Below are 13,175 nucleotides of genomic sequence, written 5' to 3'. Positions count from 1 at the left end.
GAGGGGAGGGACCTGCTGGAGCTTGGCGTCTCCACCAGGAAAGTGTTGCCCATGCAGGGCTGCCTACCCCGATCCCAGCCACTGCCCTTTCCCAGATCCCAGGGGCATTCCACAGCGGTCACCCCGGGGCTGCAGAGACTGTCCCTCAGCCCCTCGGGTGGGCACATGAGCATCCCTGTGACACGTTCCCCAGGCTGCCACTGGGCTTTGATAGCGGTGCAGGCGCAGGAGGCCGGGAGTAGATGGCAGCAGAGCCATGGAGCCCGGGAGGATGGTCAAGGAGAAGGTTTTGGGGAATCCCCGACATACAGATGTTTTGGGCTTTGGGTTTCCTGTGGAAAACCGGCTGGAGAGGAGAGGATGTGGGAGCCTGTCCTGTGCCTGTGCTGGGTACCCCCAAGGGAGCGATTCACACTGGGKGAGGGAACACAGCCAAAATCAGGGCAGAGCTCACTCGAGGATGGTACTGTCCTGCCCTGCTGCTCACCCATCCTCTGGGACTTCTAGGGACTGAAGCAGGAATTCCACAGCAGCTCTTGGCCTTGAGGAATAGTGCAGGATTTTTATGTTTTTCACGATGGTGCTGGCGATGCGATCACCCTCCCAGTCCCGAGCTGCTCTGCCACCTGGGGGTAACAGCTGCAGCACCTGTCAGGGAACAAGAAGTCCTGCCTGGACCTAAGATGCCAGATATTTTCAATGTTTTGGAACTCTCCCTGAAAGCAAATAAATAAGATATATATATATATATATATATATGTACAGGTATTTATACACAAACACATATTTATTTTATTGTGATGAATACATTCTGCAGCTGGAGGTAAAATTACACCAGGAACACCCCAGGTGTGCAGCTTGCATTAACTGGCTCTGTCTTTCTGAGGGGAAATGAGCATCTTCCCCAGGACAAACTGCCCTGGTGATGCTTCTAAGTCACCCTGCCCTGGGGCTGGAGGGGACCGAGGGCAGCACTGGGGGACCTRGGGGCAATTTGACTGTGAGAAAAGTCTGGCACTGCCCTGAAACCAGCACCCTCAGCACACATTTCCTCTTGCCTTCACTTTTCCTTCCTGGTTTTATGGCTCTCACCCACTTCTGCTCTGGGCTTTGCCCAGGTCTCCCTGGAAGAGGGATTAAATAATCTCTGTATTAAATAACACAGAGATTAAAACCCACTACAAAGGCATGGACGGGAAGGAYACTTCAAGGACTGGATTTTGTTCCAAAACACAGGATGTTCTGCTCCAGAGATGTGTTCCCCAGCATGTGGCWAATGATGGCTCAAACAGGAGACAAGTTTTATCCATTTTATTTAACCAATGAAATTCCTACTGATAACAATGAAAGTAATTTCAGCAAGTATAAATGCGATACAGTTTTAAACAAACCCCATTGTTCCGTACCTATAAATAGATTTTTCAAAACCTCATAAAAAGTGCAGATTTATGAATTGCTGTTAAAATGTTAATACATGATTCCTTTGTTTAAAAATGCGTTTTTGTCTCTTAACTCACAAAAAAAAGAGAAAGTTCCTTCTGCATCTGTTCAGATAAATTCAAGTCGGGTAACTTAAAAACTAACAAAACTCACACAAAAAAAAAAATCCATCCCACTAGGTCAGTCTGTCCTTTGCAAAAAAACAAAACAAAACAACAAACCCAACCAGCAACAATAGGAAAAAAATTATAAAAGCTGCAGTGGGTACCCACAGAGAGCTCCTTGCAGCTGCCTCACCTTGTGGGCAAGCCTCCCATGAAAGAGCCTGTGGCCTGTCCCTGGAGCTCAGGGCAGGAGGTGACCTGGGAGGCGGGACAGGCGATGTGCCACCTGTCCCCAGGATGCTGCAGGGACTGTGGGACCCACAGAGCTACCACGCTTCCTCACTTCCTGGTGCTGGGAAGGAGCTGCAGGATCACAGCTTTGTCCTTAACCCTCCATCCCGAAACACTGCGTGGCCTTGGCAGAAGGAGGCAAGAAGCTGAGAGCTGCTGGGCTGGGTGCAATTCACCCTCTGTCCAGAGGGTCAGAGGTGGGAGMTGCAATCAAAGGCCCCTCCCTGGGYATGACACTGCCTGCTGCCCCAGCCAAGGGGCTCAGACCCACGGCTGCCAATGGGGAGCCAGTGCTGCTTCTTAACCCGACGTGCTGGGCACTGCAGTCAGCAAATCAAGGGCTAATTTTTGCACTCGAGAGAGGCTTGGAAGCTTTTTGGCTGCAGGAGTGCTGTGACCATGTTTGTGGTCCAGCAGCTGCTCTGTCCATCCCTCTCGCGGCAGCAAGGCTCACACCTGCCCTGTGCATTGGTGGGCAGAGTGTGGAGGCAGCCAGCAGCAGGCTGAGGGGCACAGGGGGCTGAAATGGGTGCCAGGCCCCTGCCTTTGCYGTGTTTGGGTCCATGTGGTCAAACGCAGAGCGGCCGTGCGGCTCGGACCGTGCTTGTCACAGAGAGGGGCACAGCTCACCCACAGTCAAGAGAGCTGAGCTGGTGCTTCTCCCTGTATCTACAGTGGTATTTTATCTACAGCAGGGTCTGTTTAGCAAGAGCAGTTTAAAGTGGCTATGTTCATCAAGTTTGCTACTTTATGAATTAAAAAAAAAAAACAAACCAAAATAACAAAACAAAAAAAACCAAACCCCAACATCTATAAATACAAAGACTCTCACACACCAGACACTTGCAGCCTGCATGACTCATAAACGGCATCAATATTCTGTTAAAAAGCTTATTCTACTCAGAACTATACATAGTACAAGAGACCGAAAAGTGGCAGTCATGTATGGGCAAGCTACCTGCCCCAGGGTGGCCCACAGTCAGGTGCTTCCTAAAAAATCAAGGAGTTACAGTAACATGGCACAGGACTGCAAAGCCGATCACAGCTTCTGCTTACACTGCATACGAAGTACCAAGGGGAACACAAAAAAGAACTGGTGTTAATACTGATGGATTAAAGGGTAACTATAAAGATCAAAACAGACGTTCACAGCATGCTACATATATTGCTCACAAATTTTTCTTTTTTTTTTTAAAAAAAAAAAGGCTAGTACAAAACAAGGAGTTGGCAGTCTGATTTTCAGTTATGTTGGATAGAAAGATAAAGCATATACATTCATCGTGTGGCTTTCCAGCAAAAGGAGAAAAGGGTAAAACCGAGAGATTTCAAGTTTACAAAATTCCTACTTTTTTAAGCTACAGTTTATATCCAGTTCTGGTCACAGTCATGAAAAGACAAATGACTTTGTTGCYTTGCAGAGTCCACGGGCTGTAGCCTAAATATTATTGTTTTCCCCTTAAAAGTGGCCACATCACCCACCACCATGAGCGGGCTGCTCCTGCAGCCACTTGGGCRCCAGGCAGGCTGGAGGGAAGAGGTTTGGGTCTGGTGGCACGACATGAGCATGAAGTGAGGAATGAGACGCAGTTTTGGACTGTTGGTGTTTGGACCTGCTGCTGTCACTGCCCCCCAGGCTCCTCAGCTGGAGACACAACGCTTAGTGATTCACCYCTTTTGCCTGAAAACTCCACCCCAAAGGGGCTGATGGGGGCGCGAAAATGCAATTCAACAGCAGCAAGTTTGTGTTGGGCAGAACCATTCCCTTCCCCTGCTTCATCTCTGGAGTAAGGAAAGGGTCTCTGCTCTTTTCCCAAAGAAGCCCTCTGGACACCTTGGAAGGGAGCATCTTCCACCACCTCCCCTATCCACAGGCATGCAGAAGGACCTCTCGGACACATCAGTGAAGTTTCTTCAACTGACCAATACCTCAACTCCTCCTGCGCTGGCCATGTCCCCTTGGGAGCACCTGTGGTCTGCACCTCCCAATGCYGACAGCATGGCTTGCTCTCTACCATTCCTACAACAATTGGCACCTCCAGTACCTCTAACTACTGTCAGGGACAAGGTTTGTATTTTCCACAAGCCCTGATGATACTCAGTACCTGTAGGAACACCGAACTCCACCTCTGTCTCCAGCAGCCCCTCCACAACATGCATTTGATTTTTTTTCCCATAGATAAATGAAAAACCCAAATCCACTTGTTCTCGAGGCTGGATGCATCTGAGAGGCTGCCCTGTAAGCCTGCTTGGCACAAGGGGACCTCAAATCCCCTGTTAGATATCCCTCTGAGAAACAGGCACAGCTGAAYAGCTCAAGCATGGAGTTTCACCAAAGAAAGCATTTCTTTAGTGGATCCACTGGATTTTTACTGCAACTCCAGAGATGGGCTTTGACACACTACTGGCAAATGCTAGCTAAATAAAAGCAAATACTGAATTACATCATTTTGAACCACATTTAGAAGTTTCCTGTCCAGAAATAACCTACCACGGCAATTAAGTGTTTCTAAACGTGAGAAAGAGCCTCTGCAGTTAACAAACAGTGATAGAGGAACCTTGTTTTCAAGGCTAAGGCTGGGAGGTTGTCCCTGCATGGATGCGTGGCTTTGGGAAGACAGGAAGCACTTGATGCAGGACAGGGGTGGTGGCAGGTTGGAAAATGACAATTTTTCCCCTAATGAGCAGCAAAGGATTAAACGTCTGCAAGAGAGACCTGATGTGTATTGGGGGAGCAGCAGCACGACCACCTGCCAGGAAATGTGCTATAAGGAATAATTAACACTGATCAAGATGCTCCTAAAGTTTCCTCATACTACTGTGCTCTGCTCTCTCCATCTCCCACACCTCTAATCTATTCAGTAGGTATGAAATACTAAATTAATTTTAATTTGGAGATAAAATGTTTCACTTACAATTCCCAAATATAGGAAAGCTGGTGGACACATCTCTTCAGACAAACATAGTGCTGGGGGACATAAGGAACAGTTAATCTGAAGTTCAGGTAATGAAAACTTTTTGTCCAACTCTTGGAATGATCACTAACAGCAAACTAATTCTKACAGCTTTATAGTCAGATCTGCTCTCGGAAGGTTCATTTACAAYAAACCCACTTCTCTCTTCCTCTATTTTGTGCAACATCACCCCTTATTTATGGGAGAAGGATCCCAGCATCTACAGAAAATAACTGAAAGAACATCACTTAAGATCAAGAAGATTTGGCATATTTCTTTTGAGCCAAGAATTTTTAGTTCAGGCACATGCTACCCTCTTACTACACCAATGAATGTTTTCTGCAAATAGAGGTTAAATAATCCAGCTCTTCTGAAAGGGAGTCCAAATTTTGGATCATGAGCCTGAAATGCATGCCTAGGTTCATGGAAAACACACATGCATGAAAAACATCGAGAACCTGTTCTGCAAGAGCAGTGGCTTACAGTTTAACTGCTTTGGGACAGATTTCTCCAAGCTACATCAAGTCCCCAAAACAACCCATTTCATTAGCAATCACTGTGAATCACATGGATCTGGTACACATTATTCCTTTAGTCTCTATGGAAATTAATTTTATTCTATTTTATTTAGGTGACTCAGTTTTTAAAAAAATCTAACTCAAAAATACAAGTGGGCACCTTCTAGGATTTTGCCGAGTGCCTGGGTGCTTAAATTCYTATTGAAGTTTATGCAGCTAGCTGCTTTTTCCAAATCACATGAAAATATCTATCACATCACTGAAAAAAAACCACACTTGAAAAATCTGGTGCTTTGACTTTCTGCAYTCAAGTAACAGAGCAGCAAAATGTTTGCCTTTTTGTTCTCTTCTRATCTGTTCTAAATTTATAGAATTACAATTGTTTAAAAGCACTGATTTTCCTGTCCTTAAAGCTTTTTTTTAATACATAGAAAAAGGTGATCGTGGCAATTCTTTAACCCTTAGAGGTGAAAGTACATCCTTTTCAAGGATCAAGGTGTCACTCAAGGGAGGGGATTGTCCTGCTGTGCTCTGACCTGGGGCGGCCTCACCTCGAGTCCTTTGTACAGTTTTGGGCACCACAATGTAAGAAAGATACTAAACTATTAGAGCGTGTCCAAAGGAGGGCAACAAAGATGGTGAAGGGTCTAGAGGGGAAGCTGCAAGAGGAGAGGATGAAACCACTTCGTGTGTTCAGCCTGGAGGAGACTGMGGGGAGACCTCATAGCTCTCTACAATTTCCTTGTGGGGAGAAGAGGCGGGGCAGGCACTGATCTCTTCTCTTTGGTAACCGGTGAGAGGACTCAAGGCAATGGCCTGAAGTTGTGTCATGGGAGGTTTAGGTTGGATATCAGGAAAAGTTTCTTCACCCAGAGGGTGGTTGGGCACTGGAAAGTCTCCCCAGGGAAGTGGTTGCAGCACTAAGCCTGACAGAAGTGTTTGGACAATGCTCTCAGCCWCATGGTGTGATTCTTGGGGTGTCCTGTGCAGGGCCAGGAGCTGGATTTGATGATTCTTGTGGGCCCCTCCAACTCAGCAAATTSTGTGATTCTGTGATTTTAATTTCAATGAAAACTTTAGGACAAAAGATATATATCTCAATTCTGCCTTGACAAAAATAAATCCATCTACAGCTCATCAAAATTCTCATAGGACACCACAGCAGTAGCTGTAGTAGCTGTCTGCACAAACTGCACCCAAGTTTAAAATTATTATTTCTGTTTTAAAAATTATTTCTGTTCTTATATGATGACACGCTCATGAAGTTCAGCTGTGGGTAGAGTGTTCTGGAAAATGCAAATGCTTYCTCCAGTTGGCACCTTTTTCACTTCTCTTCATTACCAAAAAAAATGGAGCAGTCTCAGCAAGGACATACTCTATCACAACACACATTTTAAGTGACTYTGCAATGATAAGAAGCTGTTCATGCTCTGTTCCCTACTCACAGTGTTCCCTGTGCTAGCTGGTTAATTTGTACCTACCAAGATTTCTCTTCAGTAGACAGAAGACTGCATGCTTTGTTTTCACCTTGGTCACGGCTGGGATTTTGTAGACTAACATGAATGCTGGTAATTACCAATCCCAATAAAGGAACACAGAGGGAGAGGATCTACACATCCAGTGACTATGGTASTCTTAAGGAAAAGATTAATGAACAAAGTGTGAGGATTCACATTCATGAGTGCTTTAAAAATGCAAAAAAGTCCAAGAACATTTGCACATTAAAATTTGGCACAGTGTGAACCTAAAGCATGCATAAAGTGTATGGTAGCACTGTCTGACTTTAAAGACCTATTCTGAACAAACGTCTATTAAAATCACAAATTTGTGTATAAAAACTAGGCTATAAATTGTTGCACTGTAAATGCAATACTTTGAAAAAAAATGCCACGTGGAAAACATTTCCAGATGTTTCAAGTTTGCATTTAATATTAAAGGAAAAAAAAAAAGAGAAATAGCAAACTAGTTGTACAATGACATTTCCTGTGATGGAATGTCTTGCAGGCCATATGGGACTTGATATGGCACTTTAAAAAATGAAAACAAAACACTGGTTTACTACAAGTTTTATGAAGAAATCCATTTATGGTTTCTTTATTTCAAATCTGCTCATGTACTTCGCTCACGAAGGCATTTGAGCTGGCAAGTATATTTCATAAGGAAAGAARTAAAGGCACTCATGTTTCCAAATGTAAAACTCAACCTACTCCAGAAGTCTTTGYATTTCTGAGGGGAAACAAAGCCATCATATTAGTTCCCCAAATCTAGTTTTACCTCCTTGCCAGAGCTCAACTGTGCTTCTTGAGAATTACTTGACTTCAATGCAAAGAAATTTAAAGTAGTACTGAACAGTTCCTATCACTTGAAAACAGCAAAAGTATTGCATGAAAACTTCTCTCAGCAGAACTGTTTTATGCACAAAAGCCATTTGGTATGGCCACTACAATCACAAGAGGGGGAAAAAGGATCATAACAACTTAGAAAGTAAATCTAAGTTTACACATATGAGCATCTCAATATTCTGAGAAATCTTTGCAGTTAGCTGTACAAGATAAATAAATCTGATGTTCTACTCAATGGTCTCTTTAGAAGACAGACCAGTGCTGTCTGTTGGATAGTTTTCTAAATAGCCAACATGGCATTTAAAAAAATAATTACTGATTTCTTCCTCAAAAGGTTTTCACATGCAGAGTCTGCGGTCTGAAAGTGCAGAAAAATGTACAATCATTGGGCTTTCCAGCCTGGAACAGACAGATAAAGCAGAGAAACCAACATGCAAAGTCACGGCAAGGATCAGGAAAAGGGAAGAAAAGAGAAAACTAACTTTAGTAGAGTACTGGTCCATGATTTTGTAAAAGAAAAGTGTCAAAATATGACTGGTAGAATTTTTTCTAACCATTCTGCAATCACCAATGAAAACAAAAATCCTGTATTTACTTCTACAATCCAACAGAACATTAAAAATACACCTGTTCAGTTAGTTTTGAATGTATACCACAGAAACAAAGGTCACCCTCCTCAAAAGAAATATGAAAAGTTCAAACCAACAGACAGAAGTTTAAGCATTTAACTTGTGTTCTACTGGGTGAGTTTAAGCATCTCTTTAGGCACTTCACTGGTTCATTAAATGCAATACAAAATAAAGCTATAAATATCAACATTTTGTGCTCTTAAAATTGGTCAATAGCAACAGAAAACAGCACAAAAGTGTGACATTTTTGGCAGCTTATTTCTTCCCTTCCCCAATATTACCGGTTGTCCAAAAATGCTTYGTTTTGGGGATGCTTTGGCGTCTCAGTATCAGGTTGTCTTAAGCCGTAAAAGCTAAAACAAAACTGCTAGGCCTTAGACAATAAAGAAATTTGGTTTTAAAATTTCTTTATGGCTATATAAGAAGGACACTTTAGCAGTGGCATGTCAGGGAAAAAAGCTTGCTTTCTTTTTAAATATTGCACTTTTCTTTTGTTCACTCACACTAATGCATAGAAACTTTTTAACCTTTGAATATTACAATTTCATGCTATGAAAAAGTTATGGGAAATAATTTCTATACATCCAATATGAAAGAACAGATAAGCTAGCCTTCCTTTACTTTCCTTAGTTAAAACATTGATAAAGAAGAGAGTGCAAAAAACCCCACAACCCTCTTTTTGGTCAGCCTGTGTATTAATTTTATAGGTGCCAACTAAACAAATTGCAACACGTGATGAGCATGGATATTGTCAGGACAACTGAGGGTGACTGTCAGTAAAACAAGACAATGCATGATTGAAACACAGTAAGCGTGGCTGAAATGGCAAATCGTGAGGCCTCTTCTCTTTGTGAAGGGGCACGACAAAGCGGATGGATTTCGCACTACAGTAGCATGCTGTAGGATTTATCGAGATCAATTTCACACTGAAGTGTGCTCGATGTTTGCATCCACAYCTTGCATCACCTCCAATTGCTGTAGTAAGACAGTGACTGGCAGCAGTCTCCAGGACACACAGGAGAATCCAGTGGGCGATTCAATGCAGCACAGCCCGCGCGTCTCCGTCACGAGTCACGGCGTGGTGGTACGTTCTCAGGACAGGCAGAACTGATCTTCTGCTGGACTCCACTAATCTGAAAAATGATTGCTTGCAAAAAGAAGTCTCTAAGCACTTCACTCCGGTGCTTAAAGAACAAAGCGCTAGGATTGGATATAACAAAACCAGTTTCAGGATCCTGACYATTGTGCAGAAATCCAGCCGGAAACAATGCAGAGTAGTGCTCCTCAGTGTTACGTTTGTTATCATTAGTAATGTTAAGCATCAAGAAAATAAAACACGTCATTGCACATTACAGCCGCCATGAAGCACGGCTAAACTTTGACACTAGAGAATTGAATAACCTGATGCTACATCACAAACAGCTTCTGGTGTGTATCTATTTCAAAAGGTCTTTACATACTCAGTAAAAGCTCCTGTACTCCTGGCCAGGGAGTGCTTCAGGTCAAGTGACGAGTTATGGCACGAAGGGCATACAGAAGTTCGGCTTGCATCCGAGCCTCCATTAGAAGCAGATTGACATGAACCTGTAAGAAATGACATTGGCCATTCAGCTCATGTCTGAATACAACATGGTTTATTCATTCAGGCTAAAATTTCTAACYTTTACTAAAGTATCGCTGCAAAAAAACTTCGTTTCTTCTCCCTTTATCCTGCTGCAGGACTACAGCTCTGTTGAGAAGCTGTGTAGCCACGCCAATATGGACAACATCCCAGAACTGCCAAGAACTAGCCTCAATCGCTGCTTTAAGCAATCTTCCCTCTGAGAAGTTCCCTCTAAACCTTTTTTTGTATCCTAACAGCATGAGGTTTTTTTCTGAATTATATTTGGTTTTCTTTACTACTATTTGTGACCATGACATAGGAACACCAAATATGGAACAGTTTCCATGCCAGATAGGCTCGCAGGCACACATGCACTGAACCCACTCAGGAAGCATTTAATGTGATATCTGAAGGCATGTTGACATTTTTATTGCTGAAAAAAACCATAAAGATTATATATATATGTGTGTGTGTGTGTGTGTGTGTGTGTGTGCGTGTGTGTGTGTGTGTATATATATGTATGTATATATATTTCTTGATCTCTGTGTCCCCAGTATTGGCACAGTTAACCACTTCTGCATTCTCAAGTTTATCCATTTTTCTTTTACAGTTGTCCATTCATTTTTATGAAGAAATCACTCAAAATAATAATAAGTATTTCCAGCGCACTAGGAAGTATTTTTGTCAAATTGGTATCTAACACTGAACAAATGAATCTCATTMGTTTTTCTCTGATTTAAAACAGCCCACTTAACAGATAGTGCCATTTTAGGAGTCCCCACATTTTAATTTTCAAACAGCACAGGGGTCCCTGTGAAGTCACTCTGGCTTTGGAACGCTTACCTTCTCCGAGTGCTTGAACTGACGCCAGTAGCTATCGTACATGCGCTTGGTAGTTCTCTCTGGGTAGCAGGTCACTGTCTTTATGTAAACCTTCAGGCTGCGTTCAAGTAGCTGATTAACTTCTCCATAATCATAGTCATCATACCTGCACAACATAAGCAATCATTCTGTTTGATGTGAGTGTCTAGAAGCATTGTCTTTTGCAGCATTGTTGTTAGAAGAACTGCAACATTTATCATACATGACCAAAACCCACGTATTAAGGGAGAATCTGAAAGGCTTAGCAGGATCATGGAATTGTTAAGGTTGGAAAAGACCTTTAAGATCATCAAGTCCAGTGGTTAACCCTGAACCATCACCATATTCACCATTAAACCACGTGTCCTATCCACGCATTTTCTGAACACTTCCTAGGGCTGGTGACTCSACCACTTCCCTGGGCAGTCTGTTCCAATGCTTAACACATTKTTCAGTGAAGAAATCTTTTCCTAATATCCAAACTAAACTTCCCCTGGTGCAACTTGAAGCCATTTGTTCTCATCCTGTCCCGTTAACTGGGAGAAGAGGCTGGCTACACCTGGCTACAGCCTCCTCTCAGGTTGTTGTAGACAGTGATATGGTGCCCCCTGAGCCTTCAGACTAAAGATCCCCAGCTCCCTCTGCTACTTCTCTTAGGACTTGTGTTCCAGACCCTCCCCAGCTCTGTTGCCCTTCTCTGGACASGCTCCAGCCCCTCAATGTCTGTCCTGTAGTGAGGGGCCCAGAACTGAACACAGGATTTGCAGTRTGGTCTCTCCAGAGCCGAGTACAAGGGARCAGTCACTGCCCTGGTCCTGCTGGCCACATCGTTGCTGATCCAGGCCAGGATGYCACTGGCCTTCTTGGCCACCTGGGCACAGGCTGGATCATGCTGAGCCACTCTTGACCAGCACCCCCAGGGCCTTTTTCACTGAGCAGCTTCCCAGCCCCTGCCCCTAGCACTGCCTGGGGTTGTTGTGACTCAAGTGCAGGACCTAGCACATGGCATCACTGAACCATCTGTAACTGGCCTTGGCTCATTGATCCAGCGTGTCCAGAGCCCTCTGCAGGGCCTTCCTACCTCCTTCCAGCAAATCAACACTCCTGCCCAACTTGGTGCTRTCTCAACTTGCTTAGGGATGCTGTCTTTCCTGAATGAAGGATACAGGTTCAGAGAAGACACTTCTGTAATAATTTCCATCATGACTCATAATAATTTTCTGCACTGGGAGGAAAAGTCATACTGATATGCCCCTCTAACTTCCAGACAGAGATACTGTCTGCTTTAAACACCCAGAACCTAAAATCATGCTTTTCACATGGTTTATTATTCTGTTTGCATAGTTTTTGAATGTACTCCTAAGCCAGGGAATTTTTGTCCATACCTGATTCCATACATACAGTGGACATAGTTAAATAAAGCTCTTCTTAGCGTAGTTGTATCGACATCTTCATGTGTTGCCATAGTGTTATATGTGAGGTTATACACCATCCGAAACTTCTCATCCAGGAGATGCCCAATATCGGAATAAAGCCTGTTTACAAGGGAAAAGCCATGATTTTCCCAAGTATAGTCCTGCAGGAAGAGAAGGAAATATATAAAAGTACAAATTAAGTGAATTCCCTACGTGATCTTCTCTAAAGCTCAACAGTTTTGGTTGTCTGATAGTTATGACTTTATTCTCTTCCAAAAGCTTGCATTTTGAATTCTTCATCCACATCACCTGCTCCAGAATACTTAGCAATGAATATCACGTTGTGATACCCCACCCCTGGATATCATTAGCCTACAGAATRTAAAACTCCAAGCTTCTCCTGAAGTGCTGAGGGAATCTTCTGCTTTGCCACTCTGACCAGTATCATTCCATGTGGGATTGGCCTGTTAAGTTTAAAAACTTGCTCCTCTTGGAGGCTTTGRTGCCTAGCTCTGAGCAGAGATGGAGCCTTTACTTCCAGCCAGGATGTACAATCATTGGATAAAGTGTTGAAATATYCCTGAAAAAACTGATAAAATCCAGGCTGCTTTGGTCTTAGATGAGCACCTGGATTGCAAAATAAAAGCCTACCTGCTCGTGTGAGGAATGGGAAATCTTTGCAGAGTGGTGGCACAGCAGGAAGAGCCACCCTGCTCCAGAGCAGGGTGCAAGGATGGTCCGTGCTGCCATCACACTGAAGGTGTGAGTGTGCCCACATCCTTGGCAAGTGCTCAGTCATCCCATCACTGATGGCATCTTTGCAATCGAGGGCATCATCTCCACGTCCTTCCTGTGTCTGGCTGTTTTCAAAAGGTACTGCCAGGCCAGGGTCCTCCCTTGGGCACTTTGGAGCATGTCTACTGTCCCGTTCCCCTGAGCAGGACAGCAYGGAAGAGCAGGACAGTGCTCTGTTATCTCACAGAGGCATCAGTGATATCCCAGACATGCCACAACGTCAAGT

General features: G+C 43.8%; 1 protein-coding gene across 2 annotated transcripts in view; it reads right to left on the bottom strand.

Moving 5' to 3' along the window:
• Positions 1-1,190: 1,190 nt before the first annotated feature.
• SESN3 (sestrin 3) overlaps positions 1,191-13,175 on the bottom strand; it is a 45,572-nt gene continuing 33,587 nt past the window's right edge. For both annotated transcript variants that reach the window (XM_057374001.1, XM_057373999.1), the window contains exons 8-10: positions 12,125-12,315; positions 10,722-10,866; positions 1,191-9,859 (exon numbers count right to left, since the gene is read on the bottom strand). In XM_057374001.1, the coding sequence (XP_057229984.1) occupies positions 9,773-9,859; positions 10,722-10,866; positions 12,125-12,315 (423 nt within the window). In that variant the 3' untranslated portion in view covers positions 1,191-9,772. The remainder of the gene's footprint in view (positions 9,860-10,721; positions 10,867-12,124; positions 12,316-13,175) is intronic.

The sequence above is a fragment of the Malurus melanocephalus genome, unplaced genomic scaffold, assembly GCF_030028575.1.
Source record: "Malurus melanocephalus ecotype Western Australia unplaced genomic scaffold, MMel_1.1 scaffold_213, whole genome shotgun sequence".
In the NCBI taxonomy this organism is placed as follows: Eukaryota; Metazoa; Chordata; class Aves; order Passeriformes; family Maluridae; genus Malurus; species Malurus melanocephalus.
This window is presented reverse-complemented; position numbering and strand designations above follow the sequence as displayed.